We start from the raw sequence: 25497 nt of genomic DNA on the forward strand, positions 1-25497 counted from the left end.
TTACTCAGGATTCTCGGCAACAAGATGTGCATTGTCAAAACCTTGGGATGGACTTCAGTTGGAGCAAAACTTCAAAGCAATTATGACTGGCCTCAACACCTTTCTCAGTGCGGCCATTTTAATGAACCCATGAATATATTTGCAAAGAACTTGCATTTATATAGTGACTTCCAATGCAGTAAAAACATCCCAAGCTGTTTCACAGGAGTGTTATCAGACAACATTTGACATGGAGCCACATAAGGGGGTATTGGACAAAAAGTTAGCCCTTAAAGGATGGAGAGAGAGGTGAAGAGGTTTGTGGTGTGGGGGTGGCAGGAGTTGGGGGTAGAATTCCAGTGCTTAGTGTCTAAGCAGGTTAAGGCCTCACCACCAATCCTGGAGCAACAACAATGGGGGCATTGTCAAGAGGCCAGAATTGGAAGATCGCAGAGATTGCTGGGAAAAGGAACCATTGTAGGTCAGTGACAACAGAGACAACAGGTGGTACATTAATGGATTTGTTTGAACTAATGCAGAGAGGAAATGTCAGCGTGGGGCTGGCTGATCACAATAGGTGGCCAACTAAACCAGTGGCGGAAGGAACTGGGTTTTTTTGAAAATAATCAATGACAAGAAAGAAATTAAAGTGAAGAATGGTTGAAAGAAAATGCATGACAGATTAGTATGGGAATGACAAATGGCAGACAGTACAAGTCACCAGGGGTAAGGAAGAGCTACCAACACCAAAAGTAAATTAAGTCAAGTACTCAAAGCAATATGCCAAAAAAACATCTCTAATTGTCCTTGAGAAGGTGTCAGTGAGCTGCTTCCTTGAACTGATGCAGTATGGTACATATTATATACATACTATTACAACATGCTTTTAATTTACTTCAAGAATTACTTTACTCAAGAATGTCTAGAATGTGGAACACACTGTCATAGGAAGCAGTGGAGGTGAATAAGTAGACATAGTTAAGGGGAAGCTAGATGAGCGCAAGAGAGAGAAAAGAATAGAATGGCATACTGATAGGGTGTGGGAGAAGGTTCATGTGGAGCATAAACACTGGCATGGCCCAGTTGAGCTGAATGGCCAGTTTCTGTGCTGAAAGTTCTACGTAATTCTATATAAGCAATACCCGATCTCTACCAATGTACCTTCTTGGTCAGTGACCAGGAGATGCACGAGAATACGTTTTTCAGTCAAGTGAGCTTTTGGCTCAGTGGCAGCATTCCTGTCTCTGGGTCAGAAGGTGCATGGTTCAAACCCTGCTCCAGGCAAGCAAAGATTAGAGCTCCAACTGGGATTTCTGGTTTGACATCCAGCAGCACACTCTGGTCTGGTGGCTGGGGGTGTAGATGGCCCTTCTTCTCACTGTACTGGAGTGGGGGAGCTCATAAAACTATAAGAGCAAACCTATGAGCCAGTGTAGTTATGGTCATGGGAGGGGTGTTCATGTCATGAACTGATAATAAGCCTTCAATATTTCACAATGTTCTGCAAGACAAGAGAGCAAAGGTACAAAAACACCAAGACTTCTTTGGTTGTTTCATGATATGCTTGAGAGATTTCTTTCCCCAGTGCATGCTTGTGGTTTATGCTGCCATGTCGTACTTTCTCACCACTGCTTCACTACATTGGGCAAAAATTCAATCTTGTCAGCATTGGTGGTGCTTCCCATTAGGGACCTTGACCTTTCCATTTACTTTCTAAGAACAGCTTCAACCATAGGCCAGCGTGGCAGTGCTACCTATTCCTCAATAATGAAAATCTTCAAAGTTATGAAAAGGTTTGATAAGATAGATGTGGAGGAGATGTTTCCACTTGTGGGGGAGACCAAAACAAGGGGTCATAAATATAACAGAGCCACTAATAAATCCAAGAAGGAAACGGTGGGAAATGTCTTTATCCACAATGGTGAGACTGTGGAACTTACTCCCATAAGTTGTGGCTGAGGCGAACAGCAAAAATACTTTTTTAAAAGGTGAGATAAGCACGTGAGGCAGACAGGAATTAAACAGAAGTCAAAGCACAGAAACAGCCCTTTCAACCCAACTCCACATGAGTCTCCTCCCATACTCCTTCATCTAACACCATCAGCATATCCTTTCATTTCTTTCTCCCTCATGTACTTATCTAGCTTCCTCTTAAAGGCATCTATGGTATTCACCTCAACCACTCCATATGGTAGCAAAGAATAGAAGGTCACAGTGACAGGGTCAAATGAGGGTGGGCGGAAGCTCGTGTGGAGCATAAACACCAATGCTGACTAGTTGGGCCGAATGGCCTGTTTCTGTGCTGTCCATGCGATGCTATTCTATTTAATTCCATGAACGTGTTTATTATCTGATTACATCACAGGCAGAGTATTTGATATGCAAACAGATCAATCACACTTCTTGTACCTTTGGATACTGTTTAACCGGAATCAGCACTCTTTCAGCTAGTTTAATGTTTTTGTTGCTGATAACATCAAGATATTGCTTTTCTTCCTCCTTTTTTGTGCTGTTGTTCTGGAATTGTTCAATTTCTGTAAAGAGATCAAAATATATCAAATTTAATGAAGCAATTGGCGAGGTAATTAAAATGTCGATTCAATAAACAACTTGATGCTTCATTTGAAGCCAGACCAATTCCACTTCCTTCTGCGGTACACAAATTCACAACTGCATTTTCTTTTTATTTTCCTTTAACTTTTATGGTATGTGGATCGAGGGCTGAGGAGTAGTTGAGTTTATTTTCCATCAAAATGTCATGGTACAGTACTCCCAATACTATTCCACCTTGGTACATATACTGGAGGGTGTATTCTCCATTGCTGGGGTGCCTGCACATCTGGGACCTGGGCAATCATAGAATGATAGCTCACAGAAGGAGGCCTTTCAACCCATCATACCTGTGCTGGCTCTTTCAAAAAGCTATCTAATTAGTCTCACAACACCCCCTTCTCATTCCCTATAGTCCTGCAAACTCTTCCCATTCAAAAACATTGCCAATTCCATTGGGCACAGTCCAGTCCAGGTGTAGCCTATCCCAATGGTATAACTCACTCCTGTCCCAGTACTGAATGCTAGTATCCAATGAAATGGACACCCTCCTTCCCACATTACTTCTTTGGCTCCATGTTGACTTTCCTCCTCCTCCTCCGCCTGTCCCTGGGTCAACCTGCACAGTTAACAATCCCGAGATTATTATTCCTGAGTTAATGTGTTGAGAAGGTCGGAGAACATCCTCCCAGGACTCCTTTACAGGATTCTGCTATGAAAACTACCACATAAATATGTGATCTGAGCAGTAATCTGCAAAAATGGCCTGAATTTCCATCCTTCTGCGCCTGAATCACACTGGTGGAAATGACCCTACCTCGTGATTGGAAAACCTGCTCTCTCTTTGCCTCCCAACTCCACCACCAGCCCCCTGCCCCTGCCGCCCGCCCCCACCCATACTCCCCACCTCCCCCATCATTCTGGTCAGTGCCCCATCTGGTGAAAAAAAATCATGTTCGGTGTGCAAATAAGGAGCTCAGGGGCATTTTTAAAATTCTTTCACAGCATACAGATGTCACTGGCAAGGCCTTATTGCCTATGTCTAATTGTTCTTGAACTGATTGGCCTGTTAGGCCATTTCAGAGTCAACTGCATTCTGGAGTCACATACAGGGCCAGACCAGGTAAGGGTGGCAGATTTTCTTCCCAAAAGGACATTGGTTTAGTGAACCAGGGGGGTTTTTATGACAATCAATGAAAGTTTCAATAGTTACCACCATTGAGATTAGTGTTCAATTCCAGATTTTATTAATTGAATTTAGTGGCAGGATTTGAACCCATATCCCTACAGGCATGTATTACTAATCCAGTGACATTACCATGACACTACCATCTCCCCTTCACCAAAATTTGCTATATTTTTCTCTCCTCAATTGAAAGAAGTCCAGTGTTGAAGCAGGGCTCCCAGACTTTCAATCCTGTTTGCTTTTCATATTGATGGTCCCTAATCTCGGCAGTGATGACAGTTGACACTTATGCACACAGCTGACTTTGTGCAAGAGTGTTTGGCATATGTAGACATCATTGATGTTTGAATAGGTCTACTTTGCTGTGACACAGTAGCCTTTATAGTTTGCCATTAGCGAAGGAAAACGAAGCTGAGAATGGCTTCAATGAAGTGGAATATCCTGCGTAGGAAAAATCTTTGTTCTGCATATAGTTGACTGCAATATAAATATTCATAACATTTAATTGTTTAAAAGCACAAGTTGATGGGTAAAAATTAGAGTAAATCTAATCAAAAAAAAGTTAATTACTATTTTATCATCTGCAAGAGCAGTAACTGGTTTCTATTTTATTCCACTTCAAGTGCGTATGGATTTGATAATGAGAGTGGGTGTAATTATAGTGTAACTATTTACACGTTATTAAGCGAATAAATTGCAATATTAAACAAAGCAATGCTGATAACCAGAAAGCAATTTATCATTTTCTTTAAAGCTGACCTCTCGGAGTCAGAGGTGCCTCATTTTTATCAAAGAACGTAAACAATTCACATGAATAAACAGAGAAACAAAAATGGAAATCAATATCACGACTTCTCAAGTCAAGGGTAAAATTTACACGTAATAATTAAGCCTTTGATCTGGAACATAATTATTCACTGTAATTTGTGTCACAAATGGGATGACATGGTATTTGAAATAATTATATCTCAAGTGGCTCACTAAGTACCAGTGGTAGATGGCTGGTTATTTTAAGTTGCCTGAGGTTTACTGGGTAAGTTTGGTTGCGTGTTTTCATGCGTTGCTACACTTAATCCTGTATGACGGCAATCTGCTCCATTTCAGGCGTGTGAATAATTGGCGATGAAGATGAAATGCTTTGAAGACTTTATGCAGAAATATCAACAGTCTGCTTCATTTAACTGATATGCTCAGCTTGAGAAATTGCACCTCATTTTTTTGATGAGACGCTTTGCAAACTTCCAGACTCAAAATCAAGCTCAAAACTTAATATCATAATCACATCTGCCACTTTTTCAGACAGCAGTTACTGGTAATGATTCTGCTGTTGCCATTTACACATTCCCTGGACACATCATTGCTTCAATACCTGCCCCAGTGCTATCTCCTTTTGTCTTCTGTTACAGACAGGGGGAGAGATGATAGGGATGGCTCCCGCTCTTTTCACCACTTGACTGACTAAAGTCAGGTGTGTTTTAAAAGAAAGAAATGTTTTTTTTTTACCTCGCCCAAGTGCTTTAACTGCCAAGACAGAAAAGTGACGTTTTAAAGAAGAAAGATAAATGTTTATTATTCAACACCCAAATATATTTTCAACCACGCCCACTTGTGCGCATGTGTGTGCCGTGCATACACACACACACACATGTGCACACACACACACGCACACAGACACACACATGCACACAGACACACGTACAGACACACACACGCATGCGCACACACACACACAATGAAGAAAAGATTGTGATTACAAAAGGTAGCATGCACTTAGATCTTAAGAGTTCGGACGTTTGTGCTTTTTCCGAGATGAAGTCTTGAAACTTTGCAGGCCTGAGATTCCTTTTTGGTCCTCTGAAGAATAGAGTCTGGAGATTTAGGAAAACAAAGCTGCTGTGGTTTATGGCTTTCAACATCAGGTTCCTCTTGCTGCACTCCATTTGAGGTGCAGTCAAACCTTTTCAGGGAAAACCTGGTTTGGTTCCTCAAATACAGAGGTAAAGACCAACTTAATGTCTCGATCTATGGCTGTTCAAAGACAGGGTCTTGTTCCTTTTCACTGGTCAGATCTTTCTCTCTTGCTGCTCCAAAAAACATGTCTTATTAAATGACCTTATCTGAAACCTTGTTTCTCCATGTAACCACAATGTTTCTGTCCATTGTCCTCACATGGTTTCTGGCGACTAGGCCATTGTCAAATAATTAAGTCCAAGTCTTATCCATTCGCATATCATCACAATAGAATAGGGGCTTTTCACACCCATTGTCTGGAATTCCACTCCGAAGCCAAAAAGTCTGCAAGCAGTGTTGTGAAAGGTTCTTTAATTATTTGGAAAAGGGCAGCCATTAACCACAGGAAATTCTGTTGCATTTTAATGATTACTGAAAGATATATCTGGGAAGCTTGTTTGAATTTTCATATCTTGTCCAGACATGAAGGTTACCCCAGGGGCCTCGTGTAGTTCCATGTATATTGACAGGAAAGAAAAGGTCACCTGACTTCTCAACTCCATTTTGCTTTAAAGTGCCCATTTCAAGTTTATACTCCAATAGCCTATATTGTGTGAGCATACCATTTGTACCATTATCCCTTTTGCTATTTAATCTCTCCTCCCTTCCACCCTATCAGAGACTTTTCCTTTGTTCCTTCCCTGCCTCTGTACTTGCTTAAACCAGTTCCGATGAAAGGCCATTTACCTGATATGTTACCTCTCTCTACAGAAGCTGCCTGACCTGCTGAGTATTTCCAGAATGTTCTGTTTTTATCTTCAACTGAAATATATGGTTCATCATTCATTTGTAAATTGGCAATTTTAACAGGTCACCTAGCATAAACAGTACAAGCCGTTTTCCTGGTGAAGGAGCAATCTGCAAGAATTGAAAATCTCAACCTCATCATTTTTGTAACGAAGTAAAGTGAAACAGGGTCCACCGTGCACTGCAGTAATGAAACTATGATTCTTTTCTGTAAACTTCTGCACCTGTGATGCAGTTCTGAAGAGGATGAAGCATCACCCAGCACACATTGTTGACCTACATACAGAAAGGATGAATCCTGCTTGGGCTTTGAAAAGCATCTTTCTTTCATGTGCTTAAGGTCTCTGATATACGTTCATGTGAGTGCCTCGCTCAACCTAACCCTGAAAGCATGGACTGCAAAATTCATCAATTCTGCTAGCGAAACCTCTATCATGGTCTGAATTTTCATATCATGTGTTTTTGACCTCACAACCTTGGCAGTGTTAAAAGGTCATTTTCCCACCGGAAGCCTATTTCAGGTTGTCAAGAATGGTCAGGGCACCAGGATAAGGGTACAGTAAGGGTACAGGGCAGATTTGATTTATGAACAATGGCTCACTTCAGATGAGTTGCACATAGCACTGCAAAAGACCCTATAAGGAAGTCCAGTGGCCCCATGTTCCCTGGCTAGGATTGTTCGGCCCAGTCGAGGTGGGACCCCACTTGCAGGAGACTTGGCGGCCCAGCCAAAAGTCCAATGGCTTTCAGCATGGCAGGGGTGGAAAATCCTGCCCCCCACCCCCCCACCCCCAGTGTGGAACCAAGTTCAAATGGAGTATTGGAGGAAGATAGGGCGACAATGCTTTGTCATGGTCTGGGTTCCACTTTCCTGTCAACGATGCTTATTCTTCCAGCTGGTGGCCTAGCTTTATTCCGATCCATCTCCAATGCAGTTGACAACTATGCTCAAGAGCTCCACATTCTTATATTTGGGCTTCTCAACAATAACAGCCTGTGTTTACATAGTGTCTTTCATAAAATGTGCTTCAAACAAATATATTGACGCCAAGGGTGGAATCATCCTAGATTTGCACCAAGTGCGGTAGCAAGCGGGGAAAAGAATGCTTTTCCCGCCGGCCGCAATGGTGGCTTTTCATACCGTATCATCCCAATCCTGCCTCATTAATCATGCATTCCCGGGAAACATGCCGTTTTGATGATGGGCGGCCTCCAATTCGCCCACCACAGCGTCATCTCGCTGCTTCATCACGCCGGGCGCCATATTTAAAGTGCAGCCACGCACACACCTCTTAGTGCTTCCAGCCAGGAGTGCTGCAAAGGAGACATAGCCCCAAAAGGCAACAATACTGCAGCTCACCCCTAGTTTAGTGGTGCATCTATCGAGCGCTTTTTGGATACAGTGGAGGTCCGCTGTGATGTCCTCGGCTCCCGCTCTGGCCGCAGGAGGGGCACCAACATCACTAATCCAGCATGGTCAGCGCCAATGCCCTGCAAAAGAGGACAGCCACCTAGTGTCGTAAGAAGATGAATGATCTCCTCCGTTCCGCCAGAGTAAGTCACTCTTCTCAACACTCTCAACTCACACACTCACAAACCCAGCAGACACCCACAGGGCTCTCACTCACTGCCAGTTCAAGGGACATCACCATTCACTCTCTCACACACACCTTCATTGTCCTCATCCCGTCCATGGGACCACTCACCACTCATACAGGCCAGGCATACTTATCATCTGGCCTGGCAGATGTCCAGCTTACACTCTCTCCATCTGTATTAATGCTGGACAAGCTGACACAGAACAAGAGGGAGATGTCGCAGACCGGTGGTGGAATGCCTGAAATCCTTCCTAACTTTGAAAACAGAGCCATCCAGCTGGCCGGCGAGGATCTGGACCATTCCTGTGCTGACAGTGAGGTCGGCGCTGCTCTACCAAGTGAGGATCCAGCAGTGCAACATCCATCAGACAACCATGCTGTGAGTGATGTGTCCTCTTTCACAGGCCGCTGCCATGCACTAATTATCTCTCCTTGCTTTCGCAGGCACATCTGGGAAACAGCCGAGGGGTCCACGACCCAGGGCCTCCAATCAGGCCCCGAAGACATAGGAAGGAGAATCTGAAGGTACCATCATTGAAGTCCCATCACAGCGCTTACCCACACCCTCCATCAGCGCAGAGACACACACCTCGCTGGGACCTAGTTTTAATGTAGCCTCGGGATCACAATCTGGCGAGCACATCGCACTGTCTGATCCATAGCAGGTGGAGGCAGGGACTTCCCAGGTTTCTGGCACTCAGGGGACTGCTGGAGACCAGAAATTTGCTGATTCCGAGTCAGATGACGAGTCTCTGGACTCAGTCATGTCACAGTTGCTGGAGCTGCAAAGGCAAGCTCGGGAACATCAGGAAGAGATGTCCGCTGCACTCCTCAGATTGCAAGGCACGATGGAGGAGTCTGTCCGCCTTCAGGCTGAGGTGATCGCACTGGCATGCCAACGTACCGAGGTCAACACTGGCAGGATGGCGGCTGCTATGGGGACCTTGGTCCAGGACATTGGTCCTGCACTGCTGCGCAGGCTCAACTCTATCGCTTTTGCCAATGGCCTCCAGCAGTGTCAATGGGAGAAGAGTGCGGGGCAGTTCAATCTCATTCCAGCTACTCCTTCTCCTCAAGGAGTCAGCCTGGGCACCCATAGGGAGGAGGATCTGCAGATGTACATTCCAGGGCCATCCATCCAGGTGACTCTGGGAGTGTCCGGCCCATCCGAATCCCCTCTTCCTGTGGCCCCAGCAGCTCCAGCTCCACAGGCCAAGGAGTGTGTAACTGCCACACAGCAGGACCCTGAAAGTAGGCCGGGGCCCATCAAGTCTCGGCCCTCCAGAGGATGCCCGCCATAGTCATCACAGACAGGGTGTAGCAGTCAGCAGGCTGCCTCCACCTTTGCTGTGGATGTCCGGGGAGCACCAAGGTGTAGCAACAGGTTTAGGAAAGTTGAGAAGATGTAGTTGCACAGCCTGGGCACGGGTGTAAATCGCTTGTACATAATGTTCATTATTGTAAATAAACTCCCAAGAATGTCTCCCTGCCTATGGCTCCCTGTTCTGATGAGCAGTGTTCGTGTCACTCAGAGTGAAACCTTTCTGCACAAGATAAAGGCAGGTTCTTGTTCCCTGTGCTCTGTGCAGCCTTCAGACCAAAGTGATGGTCCAGCCTCACATTCCCTGGAAACATTACTGATGCCTACACCTCGGCAGTGCTGGTCATTGCTGCCAGAATGTCGTGGGCAGGCGTCACAGAGTTCCATCATTCTCTCTGTGTGGTCTCAGCACCTTTAAGGTGGGGCTGAACCCCATCACACCAGCATCTGTGACCAGTGACGCTGTGCTCCTGAAGGGGTCAGGTGCTGAAGGCGGACAAAGCATCAGGTGCTTTTAAAGTTTCATGGCTGCATCTCTATGATATGACCCTGATCACAGAGCGCAAGCGAGCTGCCCTCGGCCAGACAGGAGTCAGACATTCTCAGAGGCTATGTGAAGATTTATTGAGTGTCCTCACTGCATGTCATCATCATCCTCCTGCAATCGAGTGACTATTAGGGCCTTCATTGTGTCTCCTTAACAGGAGCATTCTCACAGAGAGTATGTGATCCTGACGGGGATTTAAAGTTTCATGGCTGTGTCTCAATGATATGACCCTGATCGCAGAGCGCAAGCGAGCTGTTCTTGGCCTGGCTGGAGTCAAACCTTCATAGATGCAATGTGAGGATCTATAGTGTCTCCTCAATGCATGTCGCCATCATCCACCACAAATCTAGCAGCTATGAGGGCCTCCCACCCGTGTCTGCCTCGTCTGGCCAGTGCGATGACTTCAGTGCCGTCATTGTCACTTTTGAGGACCTCCTCACCCTCATCATCATCAATGTCCTCCTCATTAGAGGAGATCTCAAGCTCCTCCATCTCTTCCTCAGCCAGTTCCTCTCCCCGTTGCAGAGCCAGGTTGTAAAGGGTGCAGTAGGTGATGACAATGCGTGACACCCTCTGCGGACTGTATTGCAGGGCTCCACCAGACCAGCCCAAGCACTTGAACCTCATTTTCAGCTTCCCGATGATCTGTTCCACCAAGTTGCGAGCTGCTGCATGATCCTCATTATACCATCGCTCTGCTGCAGTCTGAGGCCGCCTCACGGGTGTCATCAGCCAAGGCCTCTGCCAATAGCCCCTGTCTCCGAGGAGCCATCCCTGCAGCCTCTGGTGTCCTTGGAAGATGTCAGGGATCTGAGACCGGCTGAGAATGTAGGAGTCGTGGACACTCCCTGGAAACTATGTGCGGATGTGCAGGATGCTTTTACGTGGTCACAAACCAGTTGCACATTCAGTGAGTGGAAGCCCTTGCTGGTGATATCGTTGACTGCTTGTTGCCACTGAGATCTGAGCGCCACGTGAGTGCAGTTGATGGCACCCTGCACCTGTGGGAAACCTGAGATCTGGGCAAATCCAATCACTCTTGCATCCTGGCTTTCCTGGTTCCGGGCGAAATGCACAAAGTTGTGTGCCTTTGTGAAGATGGGGTCCATGACCTCATGGATGCATTTGTGGGTGGAGGCTTGCGATATCCCACAGAGGTCACCTGTGGAGCCCTGAAACGAGCCACAGAAATAAAAATTGAGCGCCGCTGTTACTTTCATGTCCGCTAGTAGTGGATGCCCTCCATGTTCCCGTGGAACCAAATCCTGCAGTCGCTGGCAGATGTGAGTGACCAGTTCCCTAGACATGCACAGTCCTTGGTGACACTGGTTCTCGGTCATCTGCAGGAATGAAAGATGGCATCTATAGGCCCTGGGTCTAGCCAGGCACTGAACAGTGACGGCTCACTGTGGATCTTCAGCGGCGTGTGCAGGATCCCCAGCTTCCCCTTCTTCCTGAGGCTGCTGTGCCTCTGTCCAAGCAGCCAGGTGCCTCCGTCACTCTCTTCTCCTTCGTCTCCACTCTCTGTACGCCACGAGGCATACAGCTAGGTCACCAGGCTCCATGCTCCTGATGTACTACTTCTACAGGATGAAAGAGAGATGTGTAGGCTACCTAGGGTGCCCTAAGAATCTCTGTTGGTTAAGTCTGAAGGTCCCTTAACATATCTCAGAGAGTGCTGGCCACCACTTGGATGGCCAGAGTTTAGTGCGCTGCATGGCTGCCCGAACCTTCACCCACCTCCGCCCCACTCTGCCCGACCGATTGGCAGCAGCTTTGCCCATTGGACAGCATGCTGTGCTCTCAGCTCAGGCACAGGCATTCTCCTAACCCACACTGCAAGGCTGCACTGTTAGCTTGGACCATGGGGGAGACTGGTTCAAACCGGGATGATGACATTGCAAGGGGCTGTGAGTTCCTCCACCAGTGACTGCTCCATGGCTAGCTTTAGCAAGGAGATTGTACAATGTGTGCAGGCATCCAACTGTGCTGCAGTTCACTAAAACGCTCATTAATTTGCAGTCTGTGCCCGAGGGTGAAAAGTTCTGGAGTATTTGGTGGCACTTTCATGCTTCTGTGTTGCCTGAGTGGGCAGATAAGCTAGAGGCCTGACTCCAAGCATATCAAAGTGACTGCACCTGAACTGTCTCAGTGGCGGAGAAAGGGTCACTTTATACAAGGTTTCCCTCATGGCCACCGCTTCCTTCCCTCCAACCCCACAGATGCTTGTGCACTACCATCAACCACTGTGCAGCCTTTGCCCCGACCCCCCAATTCACCCCTACCTCAGGGCAGCTCTTGCCCCAGCACCGCCCTGCCAGCCAGCTGGGAAGAAGTGACTTGCCTGTGCCCTCACCTGAATGCGCGGCGCCTCAACCTTTAAGTCCAACAGGCAACCCTCGCGAGCAAAGTTACTGTGCACTCACCTCCGAGTTCGTCTTGAAGTGCACCTTATAAATGCTGTTGTGAAACATGTCAGCCCGATTGTCTGGATGATTCAGCGTGGGGGGGATGATTCCGGCGAGCTGGGCTTATAATAATATCCAGATGTATTACAATGAAGTTCACCACACCTGACGGCGGGAAACGTGGCCCGCCATTGACGGCTAGAGTGGGCAATTACAAACTGGTTTCACAACGTCGTGAAACTGATTTTTGGCCTTCTCGCCATACTGCCCGCTCACACCGCCGAACACACCCAATGGGCACGGAAAATTCTGCCCCAAGACACATAAGGAGATATTTAGATTGGCGACCAAAAAGTTAGTCAAAGTGTTTTCAGGGAGCCTCCTGAAGAAGGTGAGAGGGTAAGGAGGCAGAGAGGTTTAGGGAGGGAATTCCAGAGCTTACGGACCAGGCAGCGGAAGACCCGGCCGTCAACGGTGGAGCAAAAAGAATCAGGAATGCGTAAGAGGCCATCTTCCTTCAAATTGAATTAGATTCTATATCTCACCCTTTTTATGCTTAAATACTTAAGAATCTGAATTAAAGCTTTCTTCTCTTAGGAGATCACATATCTGATAGGTGCCAGGTGACTGGGTTAGAATGCCCCTTAGCCACCCATAGCTCATGTCTTCTATCAAATTTCTTCCCTTCATGTGTCTAATTCCCTTCTGAAAGTTTTTATTGAATCTGCTTCCATCGCCACCTTTTCAAGCAATGCATTCCGATCAGAACAACTACCCGTGTTGGATCCCAAATATCTTATTACCAGACTGATCAATTTGCCCTGCCAGCTTGTGTATGTGAACTCCAGGTCTCGCTACTCCTGCACCCCCTTTAAATTTCATTCATATTGCCTCTGCTCATTCTTCATTCCAAAATGCATCACTCCATTCTTCCCAACATTAAACTGTATCTGCCGTGTGCCTGTTTACATGCTCCTGAAGCTTGTTATTCTCTTCCTTAAGTTTACTACATTTCCAATTTCCTGCCATCGGGTGGTTTGCTGGTTAGTGGGGCCTATGGTTACTTTCTACATGATGGAACAGAGTTCACAATAAACGCCTGGGAAACATAACATTCAGTATTATACAGCGATCGTCACTTAACAATGATACAAAAGGTTACAGACATGGCAAAGTGATTAGGATCAGGGTTAAAATGTACCCTCCACAGAGGAAACCACAATTGCCCTCTCTTCTGGGCAACAGATTACACTGTTATTTAATCCTACAGGTCGTCCTCACCCTGTCTGCAGCCTTTGACACGGTTAACCACACCATCCCTATCAAATGTCTTTCCACTGGGTGGGGCTGCCTTGTTCCATTCTTATCGATCTAATCATAGCCAGATAATCATTTGCAATGCTTTCTCTTCCTGTTCCGATACCAATACTTCTGGTGACTTCTAAGGGTCTGCTCTTGGCCCCTCCCATTTCTCATCTACTTGCTGCCTCTTGGCACCATCATTCGATAGCACAGTGTTATTTTTCACATGTATGCTGACCACACCCAGCACTCCCTCGCCACCACCTTTCTTGACTCCTCCACTGTTGATAAATTATCAGACTGCTTATCTGACATCCAGTACTGGGTGAGCAGAAATTCCCTCCAATATTTGATTGGTCCCTACCACAAACTCCGTTCCCTTGCGACTGAGTCCAACCCACTCCCTAACAACTGTCTGTGGCTAGGCCAGCCTGTCCACAACCTTGGTGTCACATCTGCTCCCAGGATGGGCTTCTGACCACATATCTGCACCATCACTACATCCGAACATACGAAATAGGAGCAGAAGTAGGCCGCTCAGCCCTGCCCGGCCCCTTGAGCCTGCTCCATCGTTTTATAAGATCAAGGCTGAATTATCAGTGTTTCAATTTCCACGTTCCCATCTATTCCTGATAACCTTTGATTTCCTTGCCTAACAAGAATCTATCTACCTCTGCCTTAAAAATATTCAATGACCCCGCCTCCATCACCTTCTGAGGCAGAGAATTCCAAAGTCGCACAACCCTCTGAGAGAAAAAGATTCTCCTCATCTCTGTCCTAAAAGGGTGACCCCTAATTTTAAAACAGTGCCCCTTAGTTCTGGACTCACCCACAAGAGGAAACATCTTCTCCACATCCAACTTGTGAAGGCTGTTCAGGATCCTATATACTTCAATCAAGTCACCCCTCACTCTCCTAAACTCCAATGGAAACAAGCCCAGTCTATCTAACTTTTCCTCATAAAGACAACCCGATCATTCCAGGTATCAATCTAATAAACCTCCTTTGAACCACCTCCAGTGAATTTGCATCCTTCCTTAAATAAGGAGACCAAAACTGCACACAGTATTTGATATGCGTTCTCACCAATGCCCTGTATAACTGAAACACAACATCCTTACTTTTATAAAAGCAAAATACTGTGGATGCTGGAAATCTGAAACAAAAACAAAAATGGCTGGAAAAGCTCAGCAGGTCTGACAGCATCTGTGGAGAGGAAGGCAGAGTTAACATTTCGAGTCTGTATGACTCTTCATTAGAACTAAAGAGAAATAGAAATGTGGTGAAATATAAGCTGTTTAAGGAGGGTGGGACAGGTGGAGCTGGATAAAGGGCCAGTGATAGGTGGAGGCAAAGGAGAGATTGCCAAAGATGAACAAAAGGTCAAAGGGGTGATATTAGCTAAAGGATGTGCTAATGGTGACATTAAGGGTAGAAAGCAGGATGAGCAAGTGACAGATAGCCCTAGTGGGGGTGGGGTGGGGGGAAGGGATCGAAATAGGCTAAAAGGTGGAGATAAAATAATGGATGGAAATAAATTAAAAAATAATAATAGAAATAGGTGGGAAAAGACAAATATATTATAATAATATAATAATTATTAGAAAAAAGGGGATCGGAAGGGGGTGGGGATGGAGGAGAGAGTTCATGATCTGAAGTTGTTGAACTCAATGTTAAGTCCGGAAGGCTGTAAAGTGCCTACTTGGAAGATAAGGTGCTGTTCCTCCAGTTTGCGTTGAGCTTCACTGGAACATTGCAGCAGGCCAAGGACGGACATGTGGGCATGAGAACAGGGTGGTGTGTGACAGGGAAGTCTGGGTCATGCTTGCGGACAGACCAGTCTGCGTTTGGTCTCTCCAATGTAGAGGAGACCGCATTGGGAGCAGCGAATGCAGTAGACTAAATTGAGGGAAGTGCAAGTGAAGTTCTGCGTCACTTGAAAGGAATGTTTGGGCCCTTGGACGGTGAGGAGGGGGGAAGTAAAGGGGCAGGTGTTGCATCTTCTGTGGTTGCATGGGAAGGTGCCGTGGGAGGGCGTTGAGGTGTAGGGGGTGATGGAGAAGTGGACCAGGGTGTCCTAGAGGGAACTGTCCCTACAGAATGCCGACAGGGGGGGGTGAAGGGAAGATGTGTTTAGAGGTGGCATCATGCTGGAGTTGGCGGAAATGGCAGAGGATGATCCTTTGAATGCAGATGCCGGTGGGGTGATAAGTGAGGACAAGGGGGACCCTATCATGGCTCTGGGAGGGAGAGGAAGGTGTGAGAGCGGATGCACGGGAGATGGGCCGGACACGGTTGAGGGTCCTGTCAACCACCGTGGGTGGAAAACCTCGGTTAAGGATGAAGGAAGACATGTCAGAAAAACTGTTTTGGAAAGTGGCATCATCGGAACAGATGCGACGGAGGAGACAGGAACTGAGAGAATGGGATAGAGGCCAAGCGGCCTCTGCATCCTTACTTTTATGTTCAATTCCTCTCATCACAAAGGAAAGCATTGCATTAGCCTTCTTAATTACTTGCTGTACCTGCATCTAACCTTTTGTGATTCATGCACTAGAACGCCTAGGTCTCTCTGCACCTTGGAATTCTGCAGTCGTTTTCTGTTTAAGTAATACTCTGCTTTTTTATTCTTCCTCCCAAAGTGAACGACTTCACGCTTTCCTGCATTATACTCTGTCTGTCAGATTTTTGCACACTCACTCAACTTACCTATACCCATCTGCAAACTACTCATGCCCTCTTCACAACAAACTTTCCTACATATCTTTGTACCATCTGCAAATTTAGCTACCATGCCTTCACTATCTCCATTTAAGTCATTGATATAAATTGTAAAATGTTGAAGGCCTATCACAGACTCCTACGGGACTCCACTGGTCACTTTCTGCCAATCAGAAAAAGACCCATTTATGCATACTCTCCTTTTTCTGCCAGCCAGCGAATCTTCTATCCATGCTAATATGTTACCCCGTACATCAGGAGCTTTTATTTTCTGCAATAACATTTGATGTGGCACCTTATCAAATGCCTTCTGGAAATCCAATCACATCTACAGGCTCCCCTTTACCCACAGCATATGCTACTCCTTCAAAGAACTCTAATAAATTGGTTAAACATGGGCCAGGAGTTTTTGCTGAGCGGGCGGGCGCGCACCCGACCCGCTTGAGCATAAAATGATACGAGATGACATCGGGCGTGTGTCCCGACGTCATCGCGCACTTGAGAAAAGGCCGCCTTTGCATTGTTTGCGAAACCTCATCCACAGGCAGGATGAGGCTTCGATCCATCATTTAAAAAAAAAAGAAAAATTTCAACCTAATTTCTAACATGTCCCTGCTCATGTGATAGAGTCACCTGAGGGGACATGTTTTTTAACATTTCAGAAATATTTAATTTTAATTACCAAAACTCTTCATCTCCCTGAGGCAGCTCTGTGCCTCAGGGAGCTTTTCCAGCGCACACCTGCACGCATGCGCGAACTTGCACTCTCGCCCTCCTCCCCCCTACACAGGCAGCGCTGCCGCACGTGTTTCACGTTAGGCGGGCCTTAATTGGCCCGCCAGCGTGAAATCGCGGCCCGGCCCCGATCACGGGCGGTGGTTGGTTTCCCAATCGCTCCCACCCACCCTACCAAGCCTGCCCGATGAAGGAAAAATCCTCCCCATGATTTCCCTTTCATAAAACCATGCTGACTCTTCCCAATTACCTTGAGTTTCTCTAATTGCACAGCTATAACCTCCTTAATGATCAATTCTAACACCTTCCCCATAACAGGTGTCAAGCTAACTGGCCTATAGTTTCCTGTTATCTGCTTCCCTCCCTTCTTGAATAGAGGGGTTACCTTTGGCTACATTCCTGTCTGATGGAAATTGCCTATTTTTACCTCTGCAAAAATACCTGGCTCCACTCCTACCTCAGCTCATCCACTGCTGAAACCCTCACCCATGCTTCTGTTACCGCTGGACTTAGCTATTCCAACACACTCCTGGCTGGTCTCCCATGTTCTACCCTCCGTAAACCTGAGGTCACCCAAAACTCTGCTGCCCATGTCCTTACACAGACCAGGTCCTGTCCACCCGTCAGCCTCGTGCTCACTGGCTCCTGTTTAAGCAATGCCTCAATTTTAAAATTCTCACCCTTGTTTTCAAATCTATGGTCTATGACCTTGACCCTCCCTATCTCTGTAATCTTCTCCAACTCCACAACCATCCGAGATATCTGCACCCTTCTAATTTTGGCCTCTTAAGTATCCCCGATTTTAACTCTTCCATCCCCTGACTTTAATTTTGCCTTTAGCTGTCAAAGCCCTTAGTTCTGGCCCTAAACCACTTCAACCTCTTTCCTTGTTTATGTTGCTTTGTAAACCTAGCTCTTTGGTCTTTGGTTCTGATATGTCCCTATGTGGCTCAGTGACAAATTTTATTTGATAATCCCTGTGTGAAGTCTCCTGGAAGGTTTTACAATGTCAAAGGGATATGCAAATTCAAGCTGTTGTATCATTATTACATAAGAGTACCCCATAATGAGAGAGATGTAATGCAAGGAGTTCTAACTGCTAAAGAAATTTTGTTGCTTTGCTGTTGTCATAAGTAGAGGATTAAAGTTGATTTTTGGAACTTGGCCACGTGTGGTCCTGCCTGACTTAGCAAGGTCTGAACTCAAATTGTATTCAGGAACAAGGGACTTGGGTTGCCAACCCTCCAGGATTGTCCTGGAGACTCCAGGAATTAAAGATGAATTTCCAGAACACCATGACAAGCAACCCAGGAGAACAAAAAAAAGAAATCATGGAGAGCGTTAAGACAGTTGGTGTGCAACTCTCATTTATAGTTTATAAAAATGATTGGAGATAAGATCAAATGGATGCTTAATTCATGGACAAGCATCATTCAACTGGGTAATGAAGAGATTGTTGGCTTTCTCATTGGTCTTGGAAAGGAGGTACTGTGAGGATGGACACGATGAGTTACTGATGGCAAAAGTGTGGGGTGGAGTGATTGGAAGTAGTAGGACGAAACCTCCAGGAATACTGCCAACCAGAGTTGGCAACACAACGGCCAAACCCATGATACTGAATCTGGCCAGCGTTTCAGACTGGCTGGCAGAACAACCACTCCAGCAATTTTCCCCTTGCTCCCTTCCCACCACCCCTCTCCCATTAGAAAGAGAAGCCCAGGGTCGCAGTGGTCCTTGGATCCCTTTATCTTCTTGGCATTGCTGCACTGACCAGAAGGGCAACAAGCCAGCAAACAATGGGCCCTTCCTACTACCTGCTCCGTATGCTTGACATGCTTTTCTACAGTATTTACATAAAGCAGAATAAATGTGGGATACTTTTCAAAAAATTTCCAGCTCAGAACAAAAGGTCAGAATTTCTCCGCTGGGGCACAATACATGGACAATCACAGCATTATAAATTTGGACTGTAAAACTTGTTCTCTTGAGATGAAAATGTACTGGGAGAATGAAGATAAAATGGCCACTCCTACCATTCGAAGTCAATGTTCCGTGGTACAGGAAAGAAAATGTCCCTGTGGGTAGTGAGAAATGATGCAACTCAAGCAGATATTGTTACGGCTGCATAGAGGAAATGTGGAAGTCTTTAACTAAATATCTGCTTGGTCATGAAGTGCCTTCCTACACAGTGCACTTTCCAATGTGCAATTTATGTAGACACAATCTAAGTGCTAATCTGTAGCTGCTATATAATGCTGCTTTAAATGTCAAAAAACACAATACTGACCAGCTGCTGAAAGGTAGAAGTGACAGCGCAATGCCTGTTGCACTGAAGAAAGTTAGAAGAAAGGTGATGTGGCCAGTGATCTGCTCATGTAAACAATTAAAACCACACTAGTTCAGAATCAAAGAATGGTTACAAAGCAGGAGGCCATTCAAAGCGCCGGCCGGAATTTTCCAGCCCCTCATGCCAGCGGGATCTTCCGGTCCCACCGATGTGAATGGGGGTGGTGGGGTGAGCTGGAAAATTCCAACCATTGTGTCCATGCCAGTTCTCTGCAAGAGCAATTCCCCTAGTCCCAGTCCCCAGTCTCTTCCCTGTAGACATGCAAATATTTTCTCTTCAGGTGCTTATCCAATTTCCTTTTGAAAACCAGGATTGAGTCTGCCTCCCACACTCTCAGGCCATACATTCCACATCCTAACCACTCATGGCTTAAAACATTTTTCCATGTATTGCCATTGGTTCTTTTGTCAATCACCTTAAATTTGCACCTTCTGCTTCACAATCCTTCCACCAATGGGAACAGCTTCTGGCTTTCTATTCTGTTTAGAGCCCCCATGATTTTGAACACCTCTATTAAACTTACCCTGAAACTTTATTTCTCTAAGCAGAATGGCCCCAGCTTTTCCAATCTATCTAGTAAACTGAATTCCCTCATCCCTGGAACCATCCTCGTGAATCTTTTCTGCACCGTCTCTCAAACCTTCACATCCTTCCTAAAGCATGGTGCCCAGAATTAGATACAATATTCCAGGTGAGGCCAAACCAGTGTTTTGTAAAGGTTCACCATAGCTTCTTTGCCTTTGTGTTCTCTGCCTCTATTTATAAATTTCAGGATCCCTTATGCCTTTTAACCACGTTCTCAACCTGCCCTGCCCATGCACCTTCATTGATTTGATTTGTGCACATATATCCCCAGGTCCCTCTGTTCCTGTGCCCCCCCACCCCCCTTTAGAATGGTACCCTTTATTTTATATTGCTCTTCCTCATTCTTCTTACCAAAATGAATCACTTCACACTTTTCTGCATTAAATTTCATCTATCACATGTCTGGTCAAGCGGCCTTTGAATTTTTTTTAGGAAACCTCAACGATGGGTGGGATGAGGTTTCTGGTAGCAATTAAAAATTAAATAAAAGTTTTAACATTTCATATATAACCTGTCCCTACTCATGTGATAGAGTCAAGAGGGCACATGTTTTTTACAGCGGTAAATTTTTTATTTTTGTGTTTTTAAATCTTCAGCTCCCTGAGGCAGCTCTGTGCCTCAGGGAGCTTTCAATGCATGCACTCACATGCATGCGTGAACTTCAGTGCTCACCCTCCTCCCACCCCCATCCCAGCAGCGCTCTGTTTCATGCTGGCTGGCCGTTAATTGGCCAGTCAGCGTGAAATTGATGTCGGGGCCCAATCGAGTGGTGGTCAGCTTCGTGACCTCTCCCAGGCCGACCCGCCGCACCTACCGCACCCGCCCAACAAGGTAAAATCTTGGCCTTGGAGTTTGGTGAGACGGGGAGTTCAGGGAAGCAGGGGGGAAGCAGGGAGGAAGGAGTTGTTCACTTCCTCTTTCTATCTTTCTCACCCCATAGAAATTGGTTCTTGCTCTACTACAGGGAGAGGAGCTAACTGTTTGGTAAGTATCTGGTAAGTTGGTAAGTTCTATTCTATCCCTAAGGTTTAAAATAGTACCCAATTTGGTGGTAAAGTTAATAAAATATATAAGAAAGCAAAATAAATAAGTGTTTAATATAATTAAGTAATTATTTAAAACACATTAAGGATGACAGGACAGGTGATGTGTCAAGGTTGCAGCACGTGGGAGCTCCTGGTAACATTGTGATCCAGGGCAAACAATTCTGCGGTAAGCATTTGTGGCTTGAGGAACTTCGGCTCAGAGTCATTGAGCTGGAGGCTGAGCTGCAGACTCTGTGACACGTCAGGCATGGTGAAAGTTACCTGGATGCTTTATACCAGGAGGTAGTCACACCACTTAGGATCGAGTCTTCTGATTTGGTCAGTGGCCAGGGATAGGAGTGTGTGACTGCGAGTGAGGCAGGTAAGAGGACCCAGAGGGCAGGAGTGCAGGAGGGTGAGCCTCTGTAATTGTCCAACAGGTTTGAGGTTCTCTCAACTTCTTTGGATGAGAGTGGGGGCTGCAGGATGGATGAGCAACTGACCATGGCACTGTGGTACAGGAAGCCATCCAAGTGGGGGGAGTATAAAGGAATATATTGGTAATAGGGGATAGAATAGTGAGGGGGATTTACACTGTTCTCTGTAGCAAAGAGGAAGAGCCCAGGCGGCTTTGTTGCTTGCCTGGTTCCAGGGTTCAGGACATCTGCTCAGGGCTGAAGAGAAACTTACAGTCAAATGGAGAGCCGGCTGATTGGCCTCCTTCTGTACCATTAAGATTCTGTGATTCTGTGACTCTGGGGAGGATCCAGTGGTCATGGTCCATGTAGGTACCAACGATATAAGCAGGGTGAGGAAGGAGGCTCTGCATACCCAGTATGATGAACCAGGCACCAAATTAAGAAACAGAACCTCAAAGGTAGTAATTTCTGGATTATTACCTGGGCCATGTGCAAATTGGCATAGGACAAATAAGATTAAAGAAACGAATGCGTCGCTAAAGCCTGGTGTGGGAGAAGTGGGTTCCGGCTCGTGGGGCACTGGCATCAATACTGGGGAAAGTGGGATCTATACCATTGAGGTGGTCTACACCTGAACCGTGCTGAGACTGGTACCCTCGTGAGCCACCTAACTAGGGAAGTAGAGAGGGTTTTAAACTGAATAGTGGGGGAAAGGGATTAAATTTGGGAAGATGTGGTAAACCAAAGAGTAGAGACAAGGCAGGACAATATGAGAAATGATAAACAGACTGTGACAGGAAGGGACAGAGAGTACAATTCTAATAATAAATCAGCAGATAAGGCTAGACACTACATAAGTAATAAAAGGACAAAACTAAAGACTCTGTATCTAAACACACATAACATTTGAAACAAAACAGATGGAACCGATAGCGCAAATAGAAATAAATAAGTACAATCTGACAGCCATTACAGAGACATGGCTATAGGATGACATAAATTTGGAACAGAATATTGAAGGGTATGTGACAGTTAGGAAGGACAGGAAGTTAGGAAAAGGTGGAGGGGTGGCTATGTTAATTAATGATGGTATTAGCACATTAGATAGGGATGACCAAGGTTGTAGAAGTGGTTTGGGTTGAGATGAGGAATGATAAAGGCAAGAAGTCACTTGTGGGAGTGGTGTACAGGCCCCTAGTTGTAACTACAGGCTATGAAAGAAGAGATAATGGGAGCTTGACAGAAAGGTACAGGATTAATCATGGGGGATTTTAATCTACATGTAGACTGGAAAAATCAGATGGGCAAAGGTAGCGTAGATGAGGAGTTCATAGAATGTTTTCAGGATAGTTCCTTAGAACAGCACGTTCTGCAGCCAACCAGAGAGCAGGCTATACTAGACCTGGTATTCAGCAACGCGATAGGATAGATAACCTCATAGTGAAGGCACCCGTAGGTAACAGCAATCATAATATGATTGAATTTACATTCATTTTGAGGGAGAATTGAGTGCGTTCAAGACTAGTATTTTAAGCTTAAATAAGGGCAATTATGAGGGCATGAAAGCAGAGTTAGCTAAAGTGAACTGGCAAATGAGGTTAAGGGATAGGTCAATAGAAGTTCAGTGGCAGACATTTAAAGGGATATTTCAGAGCACACAGGATATACACATTCCAATGGGAAAGAAAAATTCCAAGGGGAGGGCCCACCATCCGTGGTTAACTAAAAAAGTCAAAGACAGTACCAAACTTAAAGAAAAAGCACATAATTACGGGTGGCAGGTCAGAAGATTGGAAAGAATATAAAGAACAGCAAAGAATGACAAAAAGATTAATTAGTAGGAAAAAATTAGAGTATGAGAGAATGCTAGATATTTAAATAAGAAAAGTGTTAACAATGAGAGTGTTGGTCCTATAGAAAGTGCTTCTGGGGAATTGATAATGGAAAGTAGGGAGATGGGTGGATGAATTAAACAGGTATTTTGCTTCAGTCTTCACTATAAAGGACACAAGTAACATCCCTGAAACAGCTGTAAATCAGGAAATGGAAGGAGGGAGGAACTCAGGAAAATTACAATCACCAGGGAAGTGGTATTAAGCAAATTGTTGGGGCTGCGGGCTGACAAATCCTCAGCTCCAGATGGACTTCACCCTAAGGTCTTGAAAGAAGTGACTAGTGAGATAGTTGATGCACTGGTTTTAATTTTCCAAAATTCCCTAGATTTGGGCAAGGCTCCATTAGATTGCAAAATAGCAAATGTAACTCCTTTATTCAAAAAGGGAGGGACACAGAAAGTAGGAAACTTCGCCCACTCACTTAACCTATGTATGTTACCTTGTAGCATCCTTACGTCCTCTTCACAACTTACTTTCCTACCTATCTTTATGTCGTCAGCAAATTTACTTTCCTACCTATCTTTATGTTGGAAAATGCGTTAGTAGTAGTAGTTCAGAGAAGGTTAACTAAACTAATACCAGGAATGGGTGGGTTGCCCTTATGAGGAAAGGCTGGACTGGCTAGGCTTGTAACCACTGGAATTTAGAAGAGTAAGAGGTGACTTGATTGAAACCTTTAAGATCCCGAGGGGTCTTGACAAGGTAGAAGTGGAGAGGATGTGGCAGAATCTAGAACTGGGGGTCACTGTTTAAAAATAAGGGATCACCCATTTAAGACAGAGATGAGGAGAAATTTTTTCTCTGAGGGTTGTGAATCTTTGGAACTCTCTTCCTCAAAAGACGGTGGAAGCGGAGCCTTGGAATATTTTTAAGGCAGAGCTAGGTAGATTTTTGATTAACAAGGGGGTGAAAGGTTATCGAGGGTAGGCAGGAATGTGGGGTTGTGGTTACATTCAGATCAGCCATGATCTTACTGAATGGCGGAGCAGGCTCGAGGAGCCGAATGGCCTACTCCTGCCCCTAATTTGTATGTCCGTACAGTTTACAATAAAGTTTTGTGTCATCTACAAATTTTGAAATTGTGCCCTGCACACCCAAGTCTAGGTCATTACTATGTATCTAGAAAAGCAGATGTTCTAGTGTCGACACTATCATACACCACTTTAAATGTTCCTTCAGTCTGAAAACAACCATTGACCACAATTCACTGCTTCCTGTCACCCAGCCAACTTGGTATCCGTGCTGCCACCACCCCTTTTATTCCATGGCCTTTAAGTTCACTGGCAAGCCCGTTATGTGACACTATATCACATGTCTTTGGGAAGTTCACATCAACTGCATTACCCTCATCAACCCTCTCTGTTACCTCATCAAGAAAGCTCAAATAAATTAGTTAAACACAAATTACCTTTAACAAATCAGTACTAGCTGTCCTTAATTAATCTACTCTTCTCCAAGTGAGTGTTAATCTTTTCTCAGATTATCATTTCTAAAAGATCTCCTTTAACCGAGGTTAAAGTACTTGATTTATAGATGCTGGACTTATCTGACACCCTCATTTTGAGCAATTTGGAATTCTCCAGTCCTCTATACCACACTTGTATCTATGAAGTTTAAGATGATTGTGGCCAATGCATCCAGAATTTCTACCCTTACTTCCCTCAATATCCCATCCAGTCCTGGTGGCTTATAAGCTTTAATAGTCAGACTTTCTAATACCTCCTCTTTATCGATTTTTAGCCCATCCAGCATCACAACTACCTCCCCTTCAGCTGCATTTTCTTCCTTGGTAATGATAGATGCAAAGTACTCATTTAATACCTCAGCCATGCCCTCTGCCCCCATGCATAAATCCCCTTTTCGGTCCTTAATCAGCCCCATGCCTTCTCTTACTATCCTTTCACCATTTATATACCTATAGGATACTTCTGGATTCCCTTTTGTGTTATCTGCCAGTCTTGTCACATACTCTCTCTTTGCTTCTGCTATTTCCTTTCTCACTTCCCCTCTGAACTTCCTATAACCAATCTGCTTCTCACTGTATTGTCAACCTGACATCTAAAATACACGCCCTTTTTCTGCATCATCATACTCACTATCTCTTTTCCCATCCGGGGAGCTC

General features: G+C 45.4%; 1 protein-coding gene across 1 annotated transcript in view; it reads right to left on the reverse strand.

Annotated features, from left to right (window-relative positions):
- Positions 1–25497, reverse strand: part of khdrbs2 (KH domain containing, RNA binding, signal transduction associated 2) — a 626587-nt gene that overhangs the window by 452751 nt on the left and 148339 nt on the right. The window contains exon 2 of the mRNA XM_078541836.1: positions 2389–2513. Coding sequence (XP_078397962.1) covers positions 2389–2513 — 125 coding nt within the window. The remainder of the gene's footprint in view (positions 1–2388; positions 2514–25497) is intronic.

The sequence above is a fragment of the Cetorhinus maximus genome, chromosome 5, assembly GCF_964194155.1.
Source record: "Cetorhinus maximus chromosome 5, sCetMax3.hap1.1, whole genome shotgun sequence".
Lineage (NCBI taxonomy): Eukaryota > Metazoa > Chordata > Chondrichthyes > Lamniformes > Cetorhinidae > Cetorhinus > Cetorhinus maximus.